The 23,908-nt window shown below is 29.8% G+C and overlaps 4 protein-coding genes and 1 long non-coding RNA gene across 12 annotated transcripts; 3 read left to right on the top strand and 2 right to left on the bottom strand.

Annotated features, from left to right (window-relative positions):
- The first annotated feature begins 903 nt into the window (after positions 1-903).
- Positions 904-2,813, top strand: LOC100644906 (histone H3.3A). The gene is made up of 3 exons (XM_003400719.3): positions 904-1,046; positions 1,482-1,615; positions 1,700-2,813. Exons 2-3 carry the CDS (start codon positions 1,488-1,490, stop codon positions 1,980-1,982), a joined length of 411 nt encoding a protein of 136 aa, XP_003400767.1. The 5' UTR covers positions 904-1,046; positions 1,482-1,487; the 3' UTR covers positions 1,983-2,813.
- A 341-nt stretch (positions 2,814-3,154) lies between these two features.
- On the bottom strand, positions 3,155-4,368 carry LOC125386315. The gene is made up of 2 exons (XR_007226345.1): positions 4,231-4,368; positions 3,155-3,743 (listed from the first exon to the last, which is right to left on the bottom strand). It is a non-coding gene; the product is annotated as an uncharacterized LOC125386315 (long non-coding RNA).
- On the top strand, positions 3,892-6,467 carry LOC100631090 (histone 3). 3 transcript variants are annotated; one of them, XM_003400723.4, is made up of 3 exons: positions 3,892-4,104; positions 5,270-5,405; positions 5,484-6,467. In XM_003400723.4, the coding sequence occupies exons 2-3, from the start codon at positions 5,278-5,280 to the stop codon at positions 5,764-5,766; spliced, it is 411 nt and encodes a 136-aa protein (XP_003400771.1). In that variant the 5' UTR covers positions 3,892-4,104; positions 5,270-5,277; the 3' UTR covers positions 5,767-6,467. The 3 variants fall into 3 exon arrangements, with proteins under 3 accessions (XP_003400771.1, XP_048267986.1, XP_048267985.1); XM_048412029.1 differs by lacking the exon at positions 3,892-4,104 and adding an exon at positions 4,313-4,450; XM_048412028.1 differs by lacking the exon at positions 3,892-4,104 and adding an exon at positions 4,639-4,882.
- An 81-nt stretch (positions 6,468-6,548) lies between these two features.
- LOC100648339 (nuclear distribution protein nudE-like 1) lies at positions 6,549-18,284 on the bottom strand. Of its 6 annotated transcripts, none has more exons than XR_007226344.1 (9): positions 18,197-18,284; positions 13,703-13,884; positions 13,002-13,292; positions 12,774-12,910; positions 12,523-12,708; positions 11,849-11,991; positions 11,384-11,558; positions 11,106-11,176; positions 7,926-8,054 (listed from the first exon to the last, which is right to left on the bottom strand). XR_007226344.1 is itself a non-coding variant. In XM_012316356.3 (8 exons), the coding sequence occupies exons 2-8, from the start codon at positions 13,786-13,788 to the stop codon at positions 7,997-7,999; spliced, it is 972 nt and encodes a 323-aa protein (XP_012171746.1). In that variant the 5' UTR covers positions 13,789-13,884; positions 14,299-15,071; the 3' UTR covers positions 6,549-7,996. The 6 variants fall into 6 exon arrangements, 1 of the variants encoding a protein (XP_012171746.1); XR_007226340.1 differs by lacking the exon at positions 18,197-18,284 and adding an exon at positions 14,299-15,071; XR_007226341.1 differs by lacking the exon at positions 18,197-18,284 and adding an exon at positions 14,493-15,021.
- A 1,329-nt stretch (positions 18,285-19,613) lies between these two features.
- Positions 19,614-22,914, top strand: LOC100650012 (abscission/NoCut checkpoint regulator). The gene is made up of 6 exons (XM_003400677.4): positions 19,614-20,157; positions 20,332-20,528; positions 20,825-21,053; positions 21,135-21,290; positions 21,361-21,498; positions 21,566-22,914. Exons 1-6 carry the CDS (start codon positions 20,110-20,112, stop codon positions 21,752-21,754), a joined length of 957 nt encoding a protein of 318 aa, XP_003400725.1. The 5' UTR covers positions 19,614-20,109; the 3' UTR covers positions 21,755-22,914.
- The last annotated feature ends 994 nt before the right edge of the window (positions 22,915-23,908 follow it).

Here is a 23,908-nt window from a genome sequence, read left to right as displayed (position 1 = left end):
ACGTTCGTCCTTTGACCGCGGCTACGTTCGGTAACTGATTGTCACCTTAAACCCAAACTCATTCTCATAGATTTCAGACAATTACAATGGGGCTGAAGGATGATAATTGCTTAACTACGGCTATGGTAGGCTCCGGTGTCTCTCCATCTCCGACATATATGTATAAATTATAATCGCTAGAATTAACATATTCAAGAAGTCCATATGTTCATATATATCTATTTATAACATATATTTTGGAACTTTCTTTATTAAATATTATATTACGTTGTGAAATACTAACTCTTAAAGGTTATCATGAATGAAATTTCACCTCATGCAAATTTTGTTTTAATATAATCCTATAAGAGTACCGTCGAAATTATTTGTAACTATTACAAATAATAATTTTTTTACTCTTCATCTAATATCGAATAACGGTAACAATAATTAATTACATTTATCTGACTTCATTGATTTCTAACGTAAAAAATCTAGGGTACAATTTCATCCAAGATAAGGTTAAGGTCATTTCTTTTTATAATAGATGATATCTTGCAAAGATTATACTTATGCATACATATAAACATGTACTAACAAAATAAATAGTGCATATGTATGTATTCATATGGATCAATGCACTAAGTTGCAAGTAGGTAAATATAGTCATGTGCGTCATGTAAGTACCTATATGTATGCGCAGATACATGACGCACGTAAGTACATATGTTTCACATATACATATATGTATATATATATTTCTGAAAAATATATGATTCATACATTATGATATTATACATTGGAGATACTTAAAATTATCGTATAATGCTATTAAAATAATTGTGAAGTTATAAATTCCATAACAAATACGTTTATTCGTCAGATGCTGACTAATCGTGAACGGTGTTACGAAATAACAGCCAATCTTGTGATATGTATCTGAATACAGTGCTGCCGCCTATCTTTTACAAAACCAAACTTCATTTCTGAAAAAGCATTAACCGTCCAACATCGTCGAACGAAGGAGTTTGGTGGAGGTCCTATATAATAAACCGTTTGAGTAGCAGGTACATTTCTTTGGTTTTGTTATTGAATAAATTTAATAAATTAAATATTCATTTTTTCGTTTATATGCATTGTTTATAAGTAATTCTTTTTGTTGTGAGAAAGGTTATAGCAGTTCATGGTGTACAAATTTCTTATATATTACATATCAATGCTACATGCACGCTTGTCGCCATTTTGTTTATTGTGTCTGCTTTTGGAGGGAAACCGGATCTCAATTTATTTTTATTAACTCATTCTTTTCGAAACCTTGATTTTATAATACAATTTGATATATTTTCAAGCTAACTTGTAGTAATTAAAAGAAATTTGGTATTTTTATAAAAAAGAATTACACATTGATCTTTTTTCCAGCAGATTTGTAATTTATTTTATTATTTTTTATTTTTTATCCATGATTTATAGTGAATATTAACTAGTTTTGTATTACTTCAAAGTGAACAATGGCACGTACCAAGCAAACTGCACGTAAGTCAACAGGAGGTAAAGCTCCCAGGAAGCAACTTGCAACTAAAGCTGCACGTAAAAGTGCACCATCTACGGGAGGTGTAAAAAAACCACATCGTTACAGGTAAAAAGTGTTCTATGAAATTTTCACTTGGAATACCATAATTAACAATGGATTGTAATTCTAATTATGCATTTTATTTACTAGGCCTGGTACTGTAGCTCTCAGAGAAATCAGAAGATACCAGAAATCAACTGAGCTGTTGATCAGAAAATTACCATTTCAACGTTTAGTTCGTGAAATTGCACAAGATTTCAAAACAGATTTGCGGTTCCAGAGTGCTGCAATTGGAGCATTGCAAGAAGCTTCTGAAGCATATTTAGTTGGATTGTTTGAAGACACAAACTTATGTGCAATTCACGCTAAACGCGTTACGATAATGCCTAAAGACATTCAGTTGGCCAGACGAATTCGCGGTGAACGCGCTTAAACTGTTCATATTTCAGATTCTTTGAAGTCTTTCTTTTTTCAAATTCATATTGTTTTCATATTTGAATGTTCTTAAAATCAAATTCATTGTAGCTTAGTTTCTTTCGTATAAGCCATTATAATAACTATAAGTAATTACACTGCCAAGTTCTATAAGCTCTGATATGCAGAGATTAAGGATATGTAACCATCATCATATCAAATAGTTTAGCCGAAAACATATATCATTTAAATATAAGCGATATACGGAAGGCACAAAGCGGAGTATGTAGCTTGTAACAAATAGTAATAGTACTTTGCATAATTCATATTTTATTATTATATATAACAATAAGTAACGTACGCAATATATGAGTAATATAACAATATGTAGATTTAATATTTTACAGAAAAAGTCAGTTATATTCACTACCGTATTTACTTCGTGGTTAATACACTTTCTATATACAATTTTCTATATTGATGTTAAGTTAGATTATAGATTAGATTAAATTTATAATATATAAGATAGTTATTATGTGCAAGTAAATATACATAGTAACATTTCACGAAGGAAAGTCAAGTACTATTGGATTATGTATGAGAAATGTCATGTTATCTACATGTTGTTAATTGTATTTACATGATTGGGTTATCAAAATTGATTTGCACGTATATACTTCATTTTTATAAATTAACAAATCTATCACCATAAAATGCATTTCATTATTAATTAGGTTGTTATTTTAATAATTATAATGATAATAATAAAGAAGCGCAATTCATAACACTAAATTAATGTAAATGATCTATACAATTTTTTAATAAACTTAACTTTGTTTTCCTGACAAAATGAAATCATTTCTTAAATATGTTTTCCCGATTAGAACCATCTATAATCTATAACTACAATTATTTGTCAAGAAAGTATTTTTTAAACAAATTTGTTTCACAAAAAATTCGTAAACGTAAATCTTTTTATTGCTATTGTTATCAATTATCGAATAAATGACATTGGTACGATCGGTAATTATAAGGATTACGTCATCAATGTAAATATCATTTTATATTTATATCAGTATTTTATTGTTTTTTGAAATGAATATTAGTATAACATATGTTTTATAAAGGTACAATGTAAAATGCAAAAGACATCAGAAATTCATTGATATTTATCATTAATAACAATTAATATCTGGTATTGTGTTTATATTTACAAAATATTTTTGGTACAATGGAAGTGTAATTCAGGTCACAATACCACAAAAAATCAAGAAACTTATTAATATAATCGACTTTAGTACAGTTCAATTTCCGCCGTTAAGTTCAATTGACAAAAGCGCCAAAATTCAATAATTTCGCCAGCTCGACATCGCTCTATATCGCTCGGTATCACTCGACATTGTTCGAACATTATTTACGTTTAGACACACAATGGCGTCTATTTTTTCCGAACAGAAAACGTAGAAGAAGCTTCCAATGGCCAGAATAATCATACAACGTTCATTCCAAGAACGTGCATTTGGAAGAGCAATAAAAAATTACTATCTTGGTAACTACTCTAATATCAAGATGACGTGTCCTTCTTATACGTATCCTCTACAGATTTTCCATATCTTTCTGGAGGTTTCCACGAAATGACTGATTTCATTGTAGCTAGAATTACATGACAAAAGTCGCGAAACGACTCTGTGCCCAGCTCTATATATTTCAATTCGGTTTTTGCAATCTGTTACAAGGGTAATACCTCTCAATACTCTACAATGCTCATGCAAATTCTTCCCTAAAACAGAAAACATATTGATTTATTTAATTTGTAAAAAGAATAGGATGACAATTATTATTCGTAAAAACGAGGTTGCTGCTGTGAGTAGTATCATGTATATTACAATTGACAGGGTTCTTCACAGTTCGCACTCTAGGCGTAGGAGGCTGAACCAATCGCATGTGTTACACTATGAAGCTCAGCTGCTATCCGACATCCGATTGGATGCAGTGCACCGCGGGCTTACGTGCCTCTCGCAATTTAATTTCTAGGGGTAGGGACAAGGGAGTCGTGACTTGGGAGAGCGTCCACTGCCATCGAAGTACAAGGAAACGGATAGTGCTAGCTCTCGCTTCTCGTAGAATTTTTCCCTTAATTGGTATGTAAATCTGTTGAAAATCTATTTCATTTATGATTGTGTGTGATTACCGGTATCGAGGAGTGTATAGACGTAACAACGTGTTTTAAAAAGGTGTGAAAAGTGCTAGGAGACTCGAGTTATTACCTCCGAACGCGACGTACTGTCGTATTGCCTCCATTTTGCAATTGACGTTCCGTGGAGGGAATCGTTTCACGAGCCTTTCTTACAAGCGACGCTTTCAACTTGCCTCGAGTTCACCAGTGTCATTCGTCTCGTTTTATTTCATAGACTGTGTTATTGTTTACTATGCAGATGAATAGGAGATTAGGGAAGCAGTTGATTGTTAAGATGATACATTTTTCTGGTTAGCATGGGTTTCAATCGCGTCGGTGCAAGAAGAACGAAAGTTTGTGCATTGCGCAATGCGCAGCGTTCCTCGGTGCGCGGTTTCTTCGCACGAACAGCAACGGAACGTACCCCCACCCTTTCCACCCCACCATCCTTTTAAGTCCCACTCCGAAACTTAAGTTTACTTCAGTTACTATCAAGCGTACCCTTTAACCCTCCAGTTCCCATAGACACCTGCAGGTGCTACTTTTTAGTTATTTTATGACATGTGAATTGATAATTTGTAGATTCTGATGCATTCTAGTGACTTGTTTAGTATCTATTTTAATATTTTAATTTATAATATAATTGCTTTTTAGCAGTCTCAGAAAAGATGTTTTGTGTTATCACAATTTTAAGGAAAAAGTTTGATTCTATATTATTAAGGTCTGTAAGATCACAAACTAAGGTTTGTAAGGTCTATATAATAATATTTAGTAATATTTTTCTGATGTTTAAATCTTTATACGTATTTGAAATTTAATAGCACCAGGTGTTATCTTTGAGTATTGTGAATATTTTTTCGTTATTCAATATTTCGTCATTACATATGTCAAAATGAACTTGTAAACAACCAATTGTTTTATATCAAAAAACATAAGAATTAACAGAATTCCCTTGCATTGAATTGCATTACAATCTGAGCTATGGAAATTGGAGCGTTGAAATTATTTTTCTCACACTTATATATGATCAATTATAACTTTCTGTTTTGGAAAGATTATATGATTAAAACAGTATTTTCAAAATTTCCATTTAAAAGAAATTTTTATCAATCAAGCTTGTACTGTTTCAGAGTAAACAATGGCACGTACCAAGCAGACGGCTCGTAAATCAACAGGAGGTAAAGCTCCTCGTAAACAATTAGCAACAAAGGCAGCACGTAAGAGCGCACCATCTACTGGTGGAGTAAAAAAACCACATCGATACAGGTACATATTAGATAATATTTTGAGCATATATATGAATACTATATGTAATATATGTATATAATAAACTATAATTTTTAGACCTGGCACGGTAGCTCTTCGAGAAATCAGAAGATATCAAAAATCAACTGAATTGTTGATCAGAAAATTACCTTTCCAAAGATTGGTTCGTGAAATTGCACAGGATTTCAAAACTGATCTACGTTTTCAAAGTGCTGCAATTGGAGCTTTACAGGAAGCATCGGAAGCATACCTAGTCGGTTTATTTGAAGACACAAATTTGTGCGCTATCCATGCGAAACGTGTTACAATTATGCCCAAGGATATTCAACTGGCTCGACGAATTCGCGGCGAGCGTGCTTAAACAATATGTAATTCCCATACATACCATTTACTACTATTATTATTATCATTCGTAACAGTCGTGAATGAAACATTTTCATTCCAAACTACATATTATGTTGTACTCCATAACAGTGTACAAGTTATGACATGATCATCCTTTATAGTATGTATCTAAACTTCAGATTTCTGGAAAACTAGATACAAAGATTGGTATAATCTGTTTTTAATATGTAGGTAGTTCTCATCCTTTGGTATTACTGTACAAACATAGAAAGTATGTTATTTCTTCGAGAAATTATCAATTACAAATTCTTTACAAATCCTTCATTCACATCTTTTTTGTCATTTTGCACTTTACAATGTAAGAATACTTATAAAACGAGCGATAAAAAAAGTCTAAACCGGAAGGTAAATGATCGTGATAAAAGACAAGTGAAATTGTTAATTCTTCTAAAAGTACTCTTAAGATTGAGTAAGATCGAAAATGTTTAGTTTCTCATTACAATTTTATTATATTCGTCATCATTATCATTATTGATAAAATACTTAGTGAAATATGCATTAGAGAGTAAGGCAGTTTCTTTGTAGGAATTCAATGTAGTGTTTACCATTCTAGAACTCTGGTTGTATGAAAATTACATAAGGTATTTCAATCAGTCAACTATTCATTGTTCGTGTAAAGATAAACGTTTCATAAATAAATCTTCAAAATAATACTAACTTACCTTTTTTTATCTTGTTAAGAAATATGCACTGTTACTTAAGATAGATTAGGTTCTAGGAACATTAATCCTACATCAATTGAGAGATAGTTTACAATATTTTTATTTTACAAATATTTCATTTTATACTTTTACAAATTTATATTACAAATATTGCGTAATTTGTTACAATTTCTCATTCGAAAGTTCAGTTCCCAGTTAATTAGCGCAAATTGGTAATATTTGTTGTATTTGAATATAATATTCCATTTTTCAATTTTTATTTTATATATTAAGCGAAACCTACAAATTAATAATTTTCGATTCACCCGATAGTATAATCGAATGCGTTAAATTTTTAATTGTGTTAGTATGATTCTACTTCATACAAATATCTCAGAACTTGAAGCTATTTATAATTATACAGTGGCTTAAAGCACACAATTATACAGAAATAAATAATTAAATAGCTTTTACACATTTTAAAGTATAAAATCGAATTATTTTACGACATAAGAGGATATCTTTTTGTTATTAAAAAATAGACATATGTATATAAGTACCTAAATATATATATATATATAAATATCTAACTTCCATAAAAGCTAAATTTTGCACTAGTGTTACAATATCATTTCTAACATAGTTGAAGTTTTAATTGTGCTAGAAACTATATATTCAAAACTAGAGCTCACAAATTGTTTATTTAAAGGAAGATACTTAGGCAAAATTTGATTGCCAGTTATTTTTCAGATAAAATTTTATAAATATACATCTTTTTTCAATAACTAGACCATTATTTTTATGATAAGGAACAGATTACATTTAAGAAAGTTGCATAATTGGAAAATTTAAATATTTTCATAAAAAACACATTCAGATATTAGTTGAAGGCATTGGCAAGATACGAATATGTAAACATAATAATACAAAATACATAATAACAAAAATAATGGATCTTCTAAACATACACGATATACAGAACAGATAGTTTCTTCTGGTTACTGTTAGAATGAAATGTTAGTAATTATGACAAAAAGAATTTTTCAAACTAAAATTTCTTATAGTCTGTTTGTGAAGTAATAAAGAAACAAATATAAATTTTACGATATGATAATCTTTTGATAAAAATCTTTTCCAAATTGCAAAATTTTATCTGAAAGATAACTGGTGTTCTCCCTTAATATTATTTGTGAATATCTACACAATGTAATGGTAATAATTATCTAGAATTATCACTTATCACAATGATGAATTTTATTAAATTATGATATTAATACTTACAATCTCGAATGTTTATTTACGAATTTCCTCCATAAAATATTACCAAGTATACTTCTGAATCGTGATGAAAAAGAGACAAGTAATCCTCAAAAATTGCAAACTTCATGTAAAAGGCAATTAAATAATTAAATTAAATAGTTTTCTTTATATCTTATAGAAATTTGTAATAAATTAACGAGTGAGATTTTTTTAAATTAAAATAACACGAATTAGTAGTCATACGAATATAATGCATAAATTTATTATTGGAATATTATCCGTTGTTTATAATCGAATGTGGTTGCTGTTGCCAGAGGCAAAACCTCGAACTTGCCGTCTAGTCCTAATTACAAAAAATCCAATATGCTTTTGTTATCTCTTTACGGTTAGAAACATTGTTTATAAACATTTAAGTATAATAAACAAATATGTTTATTTAAACCAGCATTTCCCAATCTTATTCTAAATCTATTCTAGATACTTCAGAAATATTTCTTTTTTATTTTAAATTGCTTATGTTATATCTAACATTCCTTGATTATTTTGTCTAATAAATTAAATTATACAAACTAGTGGTGAGAGAAGAAGCAGAGCAAATGATTGAGAAATGCTGCACACGTTTATGAATTGTGCATAAACTGTACAACATGCGTATGAAAGATACCTTGAATAATAATTCAATGAGGCTCGCTTTCTTTTTTTCAAAATGTGTGTTCAAGATGTGTCTTATTTACATTAAATATTTGATGTTAATACATAACTTGAATGAAACAAAGACGAGATGTAAGTTCTATATTGTGCAGATTTAATATAATGTAAGCAGTTTGGTATAAAAAATATTCTGGTCAATTTTATTGTATACAATTTGTGAACATTACTGACAAGAAATACAAGAAAATGATACATAAATATCATGCAGGGCAACATGTTATGAATGCAAAAAAAGTTTGTTAATTAACATTTCTTTGTTTTACATTACAGAGAATAAATTATAGACATCAATTTTAAAGTTGAAATTTCAAAGAGAACTATTCCAATTCAACATTAAAATTTTAGTAGATTTTAGAGTCATGAATTTTTTTACATGTCACACAATTTTTTTACTAACACTCTTTTTCAGAAACAAGATATTTTAGTAACAAATTAGTCATTATAATTGATGTTACATACTTTGCATCAGTTCATCTTATAATCTACAAAAATGTTTTAATTTCATTGCACAAATCATTACTTTTAAGAAGTATATACAGTTACTATATACAACTATATATATACTATGGAATATTTAAGTTTTTTAACTTATTTCCATATTGGTGATACATAAAATTCAGTAATTACTTCTATTAAAATCTAGTAGCTTTTGAAAAAATTTTTTTCTGAAAGAACTTAATAATATCAGGAATACTTAAATTACGTTTATTTTATAAAGTACGAAAAAATTAAAAATAGAAGATCTTCTTTACTAAAACTCACATTCATTTCAATTTACAAAGACTTTAATTTTGGAAACTAAATTCTGTAATGCAATTAATTCGAAAATCTTGGTCTTTAAAAATTATTTTTGGTATATCTATAACATGTATGTATACAATAGCAAGTGCTTCTATTGGTCTTACATATCATACTAATATTCTACATACATTTAGTACATATGTGGAACTATTTGAAATAGACTTTAATTTGATTGAAGATCTTAATAACCATGTTGAAATTTTTCATAATGTTATAAAAAAAGATACAGGATTAAATAAAGAAGCATACTTTAAATTAACTTAATGTATTTTACAAATACATTACATGTACTTTAAAATGCTCTAAAATTACTTGAAGCTTTTTTTTTTAAATCTGATTATTAAGATCTTAACAGATTACAATAAAAGTATATTGTACTTTTTAAATCACAAAGGAAAGTTAGACAGTTAATTGTAAGCCTGTTATATTAGACATACATTTAAATTAACATATAATAAACGATAATGTTGAGTTATGGAATCAGAAAGAATCATTAAATGATATTAAAGGAAATGAAATTAATATGAAAGCTCTTGAAATTTAGCTTACTTTCTAATATCATATTCATTAATTTTGATCGCTTTATCTGAGGATATTACTAACAACTAGACATACAGAACGATTTACACATACAGACATAAAAACAACAAGATGCTCCATTTTAATTAGTAGCATAAGCAATAAAACGAGCTGTTCGAAGTGTGATGCAGTCTTCTTAATAATTTGAACATTTATAACAACTAAAAAGCTACAGAACTGGGATCATGAAAAGCTATCATTATCTATAAATTCGAAAATTAAATGTTCACAAGAAGCACTACGTAACTAAAAGTAGACATAAAGCTAATAATAAGTACAGTTGATTTAGTACGACTATCATGTATCAATTTAACACGTTGACTGCCACGCGTGTTTTCAAAGAAATCTCCGTCAGGCCACGTGTGCAGCAGTACTGAGCGTTCTCTGCTAAGTGCTCCCATCGATATTTTAGTAACGCGAGTCGCTCATGTGGTGGTCTCAAGAATGATCTTTCGTTTCTTTTGTTTGCAACATTAAAACCACTGTTGTTGAATATAATAAAGGAAAATGTGGTATAGATTATTCCGACCAAATGGTTTTTTATGCCACCACAATTAGAAAAGGAATCAAATGGTACAGAAAACTTGGCATTCAACTTCTTCTGGGAATTTCTGTTGTAAACGCTTTGACGGTTTACAAAATTGCAACAAGGAAGAATATAAATATTAGAATATTTAGACAATTATTAGTTGCAAAATTATTAGGGTTTTCTGAAAATACAAAAAATCCTTGTCTTCGACAGAGTCGGCATAATATCGCCGTTCGGAAAAATGATTCCGGAAGAAGCATTAGACGCGCATGCAAACTGTGTTATGCGAATAAAAGACGTCGAATGGACCGAACAAAGACACAAAAGAATTTAAAGAAAACAACAACTTATTGTTCAAATTGTCCCGACCAACCTTAGTTATGTATAGAATGATTTAAAGTTTTACATTCTAAATAATTTTTTAATAAACCATTTTCGTATTACTTTTATAACAATGCAACAGTTTTATTATTATGGAATATCTTTTCAAACACCTACGACGATCCTTCGCAAGTAGTCAAATAAGCGATACCCGAATATGGGTTACGTGGTCTGACCAGAAACTTTGCTGACACCCGAATACGGGTGTCGTGTTAAACAATATCATTTTAAATCCGCTCATTAAAGAAAATATTCGTACAAAACACTTATTAATTTTTTTCAACATTCATTCTCGGATGTTTGATACATGATATTTCTTGCTTCGAATACACGCAGTGCATAACATTATAAAAACAATGACGTTTTAAAATTATAATATTGTTCTAATGTTACCTGTAAAGATCACGAACGGCTTGATCCTCTCGAGATGGATTTTGACATGTATTTAACTTATTCTCCAACGCCTATATGATCAAACATTTATTGTTAAATGAAATACTATCATTCTTCTTAAAAATATTATGGTTATTTACCCTTATTCAAAATATTAGGGGCTTTTTAGAGTTGGTGATACTAGTTACATGGAAGACAATTAAAGCAGGAAGCAAGGAACCGTGTGTGATGTGTACAGAAAAAAACATAATAGAAAGCAAAAGAAATCAAATAAAGACCTGTACACACAAAACTTGATCAGCACTTGGTTGATCTAGGTTGTTGCCGTATACAATGAGTAGGTATGTGAACCTGGACGGATGGTAAATCAGTAGGTGTAGTGGAAATTGTTTTTTTCCCACCCGGACAAGTGCACTTTACCCTTCTACAGTCCATGCAGATCCACCTGTCAAGCTACCAAAACACCAGCTACATCACACTACCAGTATCATCAACTGATGATTAAAAAGTCTTATAAGTACTTCATATAAAATAAATCTGGTCCTTAGACAAAATCAAAAGGAAAATAAACCATACAAATTAAAATAGTTGCCAGTGCAAAACACAATATTTACGGCAACTAAAATATAATGTTTAAAACTCAAAGAAACAAGCCATGCTTTAAGCTTTTCTTGTACATCAAAAACGCTTTTGAAACAAAAGCACTGTAATATATATATATAGAAAATAATGACTATACTTACACCAACTTTTCTCATAAGGTCACCAATCATATTCATTGCTAATATTCTTGTGCATGGTGCCAATGGCGAATTCACGTTATTATTATTATTATTATTATTATTATTGTTGTTTCCAGTTACACCACCTACAACTCTGTTTCCAACTAATTGCAAACAGGAAAAAAGATACAAATTACTACAGACACTCACTGATAAGATATCAAAATAAGAAGTAAAGATACTATACTATGATAATTCAGTACAAAAAAAAGTATGTATTTGAAGTATAATATTTAAAAACTAAAATAAAGAACAAGTTTGTTAAAATAATTTTTATTTCATTAATAACAATATCATATATATAGATATATATACAGAAAGATGAAATTAATTAAAGCATATAAAGATATATTAATCAAGCACAAATGTTAGACCAATCTTTTGTTTAGTCAACCTTAAATACCAATAAATAAGCAAATTCAGTTATCATAAAAGAAAAAATGTCAAGTGGTTACAAAAAATATACATTACATTAAAAAGTTAATTAGATTAAAACTTTTTGTCTGTTATCCATTTAATGTGTTAGAGATAAGTACTATTTTTGCTGATTATTATCCTTAATAATGATAAGGATCAGCTTTTAGGCCCAAAGCAAAACATGCGCTTAGTTTTACGAAGAGTATTATGGATCTTACTTTTTAATGGCGAAGTTGCTGTATTATTTGGAGGTATAGATTGTGGTACTATTGGGCTACTAGGCGACATATGTGTTTCCAACTCGACTTGAAGTTTATTACTATCAACATGATTACGAACTCTATCAGCTGACTTATCATTGTCTGGTTGATGCCTTTCTTGAACTTGGATTTCCTGTTTTAAATCTGTAATGAAAGAATTATTAGAAACGATTTAATCATCAATTATCCAAATCAATTAGTTATTCGACCTCTAATTTCATCCATTAATCTCTGTACTATAACTTTCAGAGCTTCCTTTTCGTCAAGTTCTGATTCTAATAAAGCATTCTTTTCAATGGCAGAATTAAGTTTTGCTTCTATCTCCTCCTCTGTTACCCTATTTATTCTACAAAAGTAAGATGAGTAGAATACATATTATATTAAATATTCTACATTTACTTAGCAGATGTAAAAATAACAATCTAATTTTCAAATACCTATGAGCTCTTTCCAAGTCGTCATTTTTTTGTTCTAATTCCCTTATGTACTTTAATAAATGGTCATGTTGAGTCTGTAAGTCCTGAGCTTTCCCTTGAAACATTGCACAGTCTGCTGTTTGTTGATCTAATCTTGTTCTTAATTGTTCAACTTCAGTGGCTAGTCTTGTGTTTCGTTGTCGTAATTCCCTGTTATTCTTTTCTGCTTGTTCTAAGGATGCTTCCAGTTCTTTCTCTAAGAGCTGTGAATTTTCTTGAAATTCCTCCAACTCTCTTTCTATATCCTCTTTCCTGTAATATTACAATAAGATTTACTGAACGCATTGACCAAAGACTAATTACGAGACTAATTTTTTATAAGATTAATATTTATGGAAAAGCATTTGTGAAGAAGCATATAAGTCTCTGAGAAGTCAAATTAATTTACTGTTTATTAATTTCTTAATAACTGTTTAACTTTTAAATTCTAAAAAATTGTAAATTGTAAATTGTAAAAATTGTAAATTGTAAAAAACGATATTTGTAACATCATCACTTTTTTATATTTTTAAATTCATGGAATTTTAAATGTATCTTCTGAGCAACTTATCATATATAATACATATATACATACATACATATATAATTTTATTCTATAGTTTTCAATGAATATATAATAATACACTTTTTTTTTAATATACAGAAATGTAAAAATAATTTACCTTCTATGTATCTGGTGAGCAAGTTCCATCCAATATTGAACTTCATCATCTTTAGACACAAACTGTGGTGGATCAATGTCCATCATTTTAACAATATTCTGATTTTGTCCAATATCTTAATTAACCTTGAATGTTAAACACAGCTCTAAATCCTTCTATTTCATTAATGAGACGATAGCATCCTATACAATAAAACAAATTTACATTACACATACATAGGCTTAAAGTACCAAAAATCCATATACGAAAAATATCACAGTCAAAAATACAAATCACAAAATAAATTAAACTTTTGAATAACGTACAAGAATTACAGTGACAATGTCGGTGAAAGTTGCATTCGCTTGAGAAAAAATATTTTATTACTACGCGTATCTTACGTATCTACACACTTCGAACGCGATGTCAAACTAACCTATTATTACCAAGTAGATAACGATCACGAGACGATAAAGAACAGCTATATGCAATTCTACGACGCGCATAATAATCAAAAAAGAGTTCAGAAGATTAAAGCAGCGGGTCATGTTACGCATAATAAGAACGAGATTGAAATTAATGTATGAGAAATGGAAAACCGTAGTAGGGACACTTACGTGTATCGTTGGGAGAGGGATAAGGCGAATGAAAATGGTCCAGTCCAGTGTAAATAAAGCTGTGATGCGATCGAATTTAATCTAGTAAACGAGATATTCTCTAAGAAACTGAATGAAAAAATGTACAACCATCGATAATGTGTAGGCGCATTAAATGAAGTTGTCTCAAGATGTATACATATAAATACAGGGACCTTGAGAAAGCGTTTAGCAGGTGAAATGTAGAGTGTATGCCTCGTGTGACACAAATGTCATTACCACAATTATGGCTCACTAAGTCGAGATGATAAGGTAGAGAGAAATAATTGATCTTGTCACGGGTTTTCGTTGTTCACTGTGAATAGATCGTGTTAAAATCATCTGATAGATCGATCGTTGATCGATCATTAACACTTTAGTCACCATTTACATTTACAACTGAATTTATAGCTCCATTAACTATTTATATTTATGACCGAATTTGTGTTTCCAATAAATCGAAGATTTCTTAAATGGAGAAAACGTGGAAAAGTTTACATCGACAATCGCAAAATGGAGATAGCGGATAGAAAAAGAAACAATTGTGGTTGTGTATCTACTTTCCACCATGGGTTCGATGCGTTCGATTCGTTCGATCACATTCACACGACTACGACGTAGTGAGGTGGCGTTCGCGAGGTAACAGGTTACGAGATACGAATGTATTCGATATAGTGACGCAGAAAGAATACAGAGTGATAGTTTTTAAAAAAAGTGATATGTTTCAAATCTAAAATGAGATAAAAAGAAAATTTGAAGTTAGTATTTTGTAAAAAAGGTTGGAAAAGAAGAATAGAAATAAAAGAATAAGAAAAAACTCGCTGTACCTATTCTAAAGGTTTTATTTTCGTCTAATATTAAAGTTTATGAGATCAAAAATCGCATATAAAAACGAATGTTATTTGAAAAATCGTTTTAGATAATAGAAGTTCTTTAAACTTAACTTTTTTACGTGTTTGTATTTATTTTGACCTTTCTAAAAAGAATAATGTACAAATATAAGACTATTACATACGACGAAAAAATTAAATTTTATTCAATATTTATAAATGTAGCTCTAATAATTTTTATGAATTACATAATAAAATTACATATACAATAATATTTTATTTAATAACATTTTATTGTCCTCCGTACAAAATTTGCATCTTTTTCTTTTTCAAATATAGTTACATTTTATTTTTCAAATTCTCGGACGCTTAAATATTTTAAAAATATTAAGGTCTATAATTTAATATGACATAACAATACGAAATTCTCTGAAGAATTGAAGCGATGTTATAAAATAAATTAGTATTTATGTATTAAAATTCTAAATAACATTCGCATGTGCTTGTAATGATTTCACACACTATTTTTTTTACTAAATAATTAATTATTAACAATTATTGCATGTAGTGTACGAAGAGATGCATCCTCCCATAATTTTTATATTATATTTATCCTTGTCGTATACCATCTCCTTTTTGCGATGCAGGTTTTACGTGGTCACACAATATTGCGTTCTTTGTCTATGGGCACACCATGTATGTCATCTATCTTGTGTTGCAAGTTGCAAGTTGTATGTGGATTGCTTGTAGACAAGGAACGCAATATTGTGCGACAAAGTCAGATATATTTAGCGTGTTGGACAAAGAAGGAAATAATGAGAAACAGCAAAGACGGATATATACATATAAACATATATGTGTGTATATATATGTCGGGTTCACATTATGATTAGGGTTAGGGGCGTGAAACGAATTTTCGTTTAGATTAAACATTGTTGTTATGCAATAGAGAAGATATTGACTAGTGCAAATATGATTATTGCAGAATTTGACAAGTAACCGTGATAAATAGATACTCGAGAAGCTAATGACAATGATCCTAGGTTCAATAACGAATCCGCGGTCAACGGGATAACAAAATACGCTTTCTTCCAAAGCCCAAGTTGTACTCAACGTGCTTGTCTACGGTACAAGTATTACTAAATCAACTCTTTGTTAAAACGTAGAATGTTCACCGAGCGTAAAGACGCTATGTAACTCGCTAATCAGACCTCACAAGAGAATGACTTTCCGTCATGATGATGCTGCAGGGGAAAACTATGATGCGGTGTGTCTAAGGACACAAGATCATCGGATTCGTGGAGAGATGCCTTCGTTCGGAAAGTGAGGAAAATTGACGTTGCTGTTAATTGGTTAATTTCCATGTTGATGGTTAAAGAAGGATGCTAGCCGCCCTTGAGGGGAAGTTGCTAGCGGGAAGCTTCGTTCGTGAGAAAAATATAGATTTTCCTTATCTTCCCGTAGTTGGGACAAAGACTATTTGTCTGTTTGAAGGACTTTAGTTAACTAAATCTTAAGATTTATAACGGGTTCTCAAGCTAGCTGAACATGAACTGTGGAGATGCATCGACATCTAGTAATCGCCTTGTCCGAAGAATAGGGTCTGTATGTGGCGAGCCACGGGACAGATACCGTTGGAATGTTTACCGTCGCGTGCAGCTGCAACTATTATTTTTTAAGGAGAGTTATAGAATTACTCCATCCCTATGTTAGGTAAAAACTTTTATCCCTTGACTGCGGCTACGTTCGGCGACTAGTTGTCGCCTCGAGCCCAAGCTCACTATCATAAATCTCGAACAAATACAGTCGGATTGAATGACGGCAATTGCTTAATTACGGCTATGGTAGAATCTAAATTACGGTATTAGGGGCTTTTCCCAAAGTTCCAAAGGGAAGGCTCCGGTGTCCTTCCATCTCCGACACATATATATTAAATAATTGCACATAGTCCTTTACCTTCTTATTGCCTTTGATGAGAAGCTGTTGACTAATGCCCTAATGATCCTTTCTGATAATTTTCTTAAGTAGTAATTATTCAAACTAATTACCAAATGTTAAAAGCCAATTGTTAACCAAAAAGTATTCCAAGAATAGTCTCTCTATTGGGTCTAAGTGCATCCTATTCCAACTCAATTAATTATACATTACTGGTAACACCATTAAAAATAATAGTAGCTTTTTATATCATCATGAATTTTATTAAGAAATTCTTCAATTGAAGTTACGAATAGCTGTAAATCTTCTTGTTATTTTGAAATAAAAATAAAGATGAATTCAACAAATTTTAGACAAACTAAAAGTTATTTACATTATAAAAGATAATTATCTTATCTTAAAATCTTAAAGAAAAGCTGATAAGTTTCACTTGAAACATCTTAAAAATTGGTAATAAATAATTATATAATAACAATATAAATAATAATATAATACTATTTTAAAAGAAAATTTGTAACAATTAGTTCAAAGATCATTAACCATAATGGGAAGGAGGAAACAGTTAGCACTGCTTATTTAGAATAATAATTTATCCCGTTTCATCAAATTTTCATCAAATTACACGAATTTCTCTTTAAAGACAAAAAGACAAAAGATGTTTCATATATTTCATACACTCTTAAAATAAATGTTATACATATACATACATATCATAAATATAATATAAAACACATTGTTGTTATTATATTACTATGTAAAAATTAAATATAAAAGAATAAATTAAAGTTTATAAGGATCAGTTAACAAACATATTGTATTACACGCTTATGACATTAGTTAAGTAAGATAGAGAAATAATCGCGAAGATACTGTTAAATTTTAACTTTTATATAGTATATATACTATAAAAAGACTTTAATATACGTTCAATGAAAGTTAATCAAGTGATTAATTATTTAATAGTCTGCCCAGCGTTTCTAGAACTAGCAACTCCAATCCTTTAATGAGGCGTATCGCACGAGGGGCTTTAACATAAAACTCAAGAATTAGCCCTGCCTTAAAGAATAGCCTTAAATTAGTTGTAAGTTTGAATAATTCATCTGCTCTAGACTCACATTATTTATTCCTCCTATTGTCGTTCACATCGTCCGTCTTTGTCGCACACTGTCACTCGTTCTTTCTACTATCGTCTGTATCTTCTGTCTTTGTTGCACACTGTTCATCTTTTTTTCTATTGTTGTTTGCATCATCTGTCCTTGTCGCACATTGATGTCTTCCTTGTTACACTCACGCCTTACGCTGTCCTTCTTGCATACTGATGCTTTCCTTGTCTACTACGAATCCATGTGCTGCCATCTAACACGAGCGGTAAGATCCGTAACTTGGTGTATCCGGCAGTAGATGGCGACACATTACATGTTCGTAGACAAGGAAAGCATCAGTGTGCAACAAGGACAGAGTAAGGCCCGAGTGGAATAAGGAAGGCATCAATGTGCGACGAGGACAGATGATATGAACGACAATAGGACAGATAGACAGTGAGGGACTAGGACAGATGAATTATTCAAACTTACAACTAATTTAATCTTAAACAGGTGTAATAGTTTGCGTTATAGTCTCTCGTGCGACACTCCTCATTAAAGGATTGGTATCGGTAATTCTAGAAATACTGGGCGGGCTGTTAATTAATTAATCACTTGATTAACTTTTATTGAACTTTTATTTTATTTATGAAGATCTTTTTATAATACACTAGTAACAAGAGTATTGCGATTCTACAATATTTTCGCGATTGCTAGCTTTTCTAATTTTTCTAAATGGTTATTGTCCAAATGTTAAAGGCCAGTAATTAACAAACAACTATCTCATAAACATTAAGCACAAACATATTGCTATTAATTGTGTTGCAATCCAATTAATTGTATATAATCGACGGTAGCTTTAAAGATGCAAATTACCTGTATTATGTCATCAGATTTATTAACAAATTTATTAATTAAAGTTGGGAATACTTATAAATCTTTTTCTTTTCTTGTCTAGAGAGGAAAACGCAACTGAATTAATTAAAAAGTTTTAAAGGAACTAGAAATCACTTACATTATAAAAGATAAGATCATTTTTTTCTTATTTCCAAGGAAAGTTGTTAAGTTTTACCTATCATATGTCTGAAAAAGGATAGTTATTAATTATATAATAATAGTATAAGTAATAGTATAACACTATGTTAAAAGATATTGTTTAATAATTAGTTTAGGTATCGTTAACTAAAATGGGAAAGGAAAAGCGGTAAGAGCTGTCGATTTAGAATAATAATTTATTTTATAAAGAACTAACTTATCGATTAACTAAGCCTAGTGGACAGATTATTGTATTTGCTGCCTTTAAATAATAATTGCAGCTTTTAATATCGATCAAAGTCAGTTAAACAATAGTTAATCGTTAAAAATTAAACAAAATTAGAACATGGAAAAGAAAATGAAAATGATGATAAACAATGTACTCAGTATAATACATTAGTTATATATTGTTATAAGTATTTTCGAATTCTATACGTCAAATATTCCAAGGCTGCAGAAATAATGTCAATAATTTTTGGTTCCCGGAAGTTTAACCCTAAGAACAGTAGTGAAATTTAAACATTTTGGTGGTTTTCATTTATTTAATATGATTGAAGTTAGGCATTAGCATGATACAACTTGAAGAACTGTAAGATAGTGAAATCAGATATTTCTGAAATACAAATTTCCTTTCCTATGTTTATTATTTCAAAAACTTATTTCTTTATCTATTACTTTTATTGTTTAGCAATATGATGTGTAATTAATTGAGACAAAATATTTGACAACAATTTTGTTTAAAATGAAACATATATTCTCTTTCTCTTATCCAGTTTCGAATTTGGTACTGTAGTCGATTCCTATTAACGCGAACGTTTATACGTCAGAAATTTCTAAAGATAAAATATGTTGAATAATTTTCTGTCACATTTGTGATGACAACGTATTAAAGTTTGAAAAGTAGATTCAGTATGTCTTGTAATATTTGTCAAACGAAATTTTCCTTCTTCACAAGAGAAGTAAGTTATCATTTTTGTTAATAGAATCGCTTGCAATTTATAGGTTAAGTTGTACTATATCATCACATCATTTCTTGCACATAGCTTTTTTAGTTAGTTTAATCTGATTATCAGAAATTAGAATAGCTTTTAACTTTTCTTTCCATTATGTTTCATTGTTCTGATATTACTTAGGTTGCTTGCCCCGGCTGTGGTTTTTCATGTTGCAGTAAGTGCCTCAAATATAAATGTAATATTCCAGATAGAGGGGTGAAAAAGGTCTGTGGACGTTGCTTTAATAAATATAATTTTACAAGTACCTCAAGCTTTAATAATAATATCGAAATGAATGGCCACGAAGAACCAATGGCTCCAGTGGACATTACAAAAAAGTAATATATTCTTCAAAGATAAGCATGAAAATATTTGTAATTACAGTTACCATAGAAAATTTTATGTATATATTACATATGTTACATAAAACATTTTAAAGTTCCATTGTAATTGTAACAAGACATTACTGTTATGATTATATTGATCAAACATATATAATTAAATATATAATAACTATATATAACTAATACGTATAAAATGTATAATATGTATATTTACAAATTTCTGCAGGTATTCACATAATTTTGTGAATAATTATAAGTAAAATAATTTTTAATATGCTTGATTCATATAGATTGGACTTGTTGGAGAACCCTGTGAAGCCTCCTATTGTAATGTACAAACATACAAATCATTGGGATAGATTTAAAACTGGATTAGAACCAGCTGATCAAGAAATAGTTGAAAGATTAAGAAAATTGAAGGAGGAAGATAAAACTACAGCTTTAAGTGTAGATGAGATAAAACGGAGATTAGCATTGCTAAAGGATGAAGACCCGGATGTTAGGCAGCACAGAATAAATGTACATTAATATGTAATAAAAGAATACCATAAAATTATTGTATTCTAAGTATGATTTAAACAAGTGTATTATTCTTTATAGATGCAGCAAGTAGATACTAGAACAGACCAACAGAAAACAGACGATTTGATACAGGAATATTTGAATCAATTGGAACTATCCTCGGGCAGTGATTCGGTTAGCGAAATTCAAGCAAGACTAAGATCACTACAAGGCATTAGTGAAAAACCTATAGAAGTATAAAATCAATAATAAGCAATAAGTTTGTACGATAACCAATAGTATAAGCAAATCTCTGTTGTTTTAGCATTCAGCTAATGATGACAATGATGATGAGAAACATGTAACAAAGAAATTAATTGGGAAAGCTTTGGCAGAAGCAGAATTGGAGAAAAAATATGAGAAAGACTTAGAAGAGGATGAATTGGAAGAAATGGAACTCGAGGTATGTGAAACTGATTTTTATGGATAATTATGTAAATACAGTGTTCTGATTAAAATTTAACAAACAGGAGGCAAAACATACTGATGACGAAGATGAAAAACCTAGCTGCGTAATGTGTGAACAAACTAAAGATTTACAGCGATGTTTAGGTTGTCACGGCGATCTATATTGCCCTGTATGCTTTGAAGATAATCACGATGATTTGGAGTTGAAAATGCACAAAAGAGAACCAGCAACAAGACGCAATAAATTTTAAATGGAATGGCTAGAAATTTTAGAGAAACGCTTCGCAATGATTCATGTACAGTTTCATTGCTAAAAACACTTTCTGTATAATTTTTACGAACAATACTTATAACCAGCATTGTCACCTGCGATTTTGATATCAGAATATTGCCATTTAAATAGAAGCATTCCTCGCAAAGTACACATACACATAAAATAAATAATACATAATTATAGTAAGCTGTAAGTTTAAAGCCAAGATTGTGATTGTATTAATGCGTGTCATTGAAAATTATTGTTGCATTACATCTACTTTCATAGTAAATAATTTTGTAACAATCTCAGTTTGACAGATTTAATAACAGATATTCACGCTTTTGCTAAAACAAATTAATCTTCAAGAACAACAAATTATTGTTCATATAGCGAACTCTTCCTTTATTAATTTCACCATAAACAAAGTTGTTAATCAAATAAATACATGGACTTCAATTAGATTTATAGCTTGCTATCGATATTTAAATTCATTAATTCTCAATATTATACATATTAATCGATCTCTCGATATTTAAAAATGTTTGAACTTTCTATATAGAATAGTGATTCATTCTAGATTGGAATTTGTTTTAGTGGCTTGTTACAATTCTTTCTGCTTATTCTAAGAATATTATCTTTTTGGTTTAAATGCCAAAGTGAACTCACCGATCCAGACTAGATGTCAGTAAAGACGCTTACTGACATCCTCACGGGGATTTCCCGAAGGTGGTCTGTGTCGCGGCGCAAAAACTTTCTTTTCTCAAAGTCTAAGCAGGCCTGCTATTTTTAGATGACATGTACGCATCTATCGTGCCAAGATTTCAACCACGTTCGATTACTAACGAAAAAACCATTTGTTCTTCTTTCCGTCCAGTTTGTTTAACAGTGTAATCTATCTCTAAATATTTTTTCTTCTTTAAATTCTTATTATTTAAAAATTGTTATGAATTATTAATTAAAACGGCGTGATATTTTTAAGTCAAATAAGCTTAATTGTATAATTGTAAGAAATTGATATGAACAATGTTTTTAAAAATTTATATATGTATGCAGCTTTATGAAAATTGGTAATTTTTTGCTATTTATAACTCATACTCATTTTCTATAGTATTGAATACTTCATTCTATTAAAAATAAAAAATGATTTAAAGTATACACCGAGTCTTTCTATATATTATTTTATATTATCTTTTTAAGTGTACTGAAAAATTTTAATAAAAATAAGAGGAAATCATTAAAGTGATCGTTATCTTTTATTCCCGTCATACTTAAACATGGATTTAATAAAGCGACAAATTTGAAAATCCATTTGCGTCATTTTTTAACAAATGAAAAATAACCTAACCTATAATTTTAAATTTCCTGAGTCGTAAAAAAGCTATCTCATTTTTTATAAATTCTCTTATTATTTCTTTTACGATTCTTACTATTATAAAAAGTAGTATGTGCCAATTTTTCCTGAACAATTTCCCTCTTTAGCTTGCGTTTAATATTTTGCTCAATTTGTTGCAATATTTTAAGGAAATTTTACAACTTCAAACAATTCTCAGGAATTTGGCAATGAAAAAGCGTATACATGTAGCGGATGTTGTTGTTAGCAGGTCGTTGGTACCCAAAACTTTCACTACAAGAGCTGTGTTCTTCGAAAAAAATATCTCATTTTAAATAATTTTTTACTTTTGTTTAGGTTGAGCATATATATTCACATTTTTCAGACACATCGTCATTTTATATTTTGTTTTGTGAGTTTTGTGAATATGTACATATATAGATAATAAATGACATCTTTTTATGTAAGAGACAATAGGGATTCTTTAATTTAGAATTTCTTTGTCGTCGATTTGGTTGTCCAAGCGAACATTTTATCTTTGCCCCCATATAGTAACAAAAAGTTGCATTTTAAGTATTCCCAAAATTTTTCGAGAATGATCTTTTACGTAGTAACATTTTACGTAGTGTTTCGATTTATTACACTGGACACAAGCCAAACTCTGTTCCGAATTCGATATTTACCAGTTCTCTTGCAAAACTTTTAGCCAAATCATTTTGCAAATCAATATTGTCAACTTACATTTACATTTTAGTTTTTGTTCATTATATTTCTAATTTTTCTCATTAATTCTATTATTTCATTTATATTTAATTATTA

This window comes from Bombus terrestris, chromosome 14 (assembly GCF_910591885.1).
Source record: "Bombus terrestris chromosome 14, iyBomTerr1.2, whole genome shotgun sequence".
In the NCBI taxonomy this organism is placed as follows: domain Eukaryota; kingdom Metazoa; phylum Arthropoda; class Insecta; order Hymenoptera; family Apidae; genus Bombus; species Bombus terrestris.
This window is presented reverse-complemented; position numbering and strand designations above follow the sequence as displayed.

Excerpts from the sequence above, each read along its gene's own strand:
- LOC100650012 (XM_003400677.4), top strand. The coding sequence starts at position 20,110 with ATGTCTTGTAATATTTGTCAAACGAAATTTTCCTTCTTCACAAGAGAA. Across the intron at positions 20,158-20,331 it reads TTTCCTTCTTCACAAGAGAA|GTTGCTTGCCCCGGCTGTGG; the intron begins GTAAGTTATCAT and ends GATATTACTTAG. Across the intron at positions 21,499-21,565 it reads TGGAAGAAATGGAACTCGAG|GAGGCAAAACATACTGATGA; the intron begins GTATGTGAAACT and ends TTTAACAAACAG.
- LOC100648339 (XM_012316356.3), bottom strand. The coding sequence starts at position 13,788 with ATGATGGACATTGATCCACCACAGTTTGTGTCTAAAGATGATGAAGTT. Across the intron at positions 11,992-12,522 it reads AGCAACTTCGCCATTAAAAA|TTGGAAACAGAGTTGTAGGT; the intron begins GTAAGATCCATA and ends GTTTGCAATTAG. Across the intron at positions 11,177-11,848 it reads ACCTTATGAGAAAAGTTGGT|GCGTTGGAGAATAAGTTAAA; the intron begins GTAAGTATAGTC and ends TTGATCATATAG.
- LOC100631090 (XM_003400723.4), top strand. The coding sequence starts at position 5,278 with ATGGCACGTACCAAGCAGACGGCTCGTAAATCAACAGGAGGTAAAGCT. Across the intron at positions 5,406-5,483 it reads AAAAAACCACATCGATACAG|ACCTGGCACGGTAGCTCTTC; the intron begins GTACATATTAGA and ends TATAATTTTTAG.
- LOC100644906 (XM_003400719.3), top strand. The coding sequence starts at position 1,488 with ATGGCACGTACCAAGCAAACTGCACGTAAGTCAACAGGAGGTAAAGCT. Across the intron at positions 1,616-1,699 it reads AAAAAACCACATCGTTACAG|GCCTGGTACTGTAGCTCTCA; the intron begins GTAAAAAGTGTT and ends TTTATTTACTAG.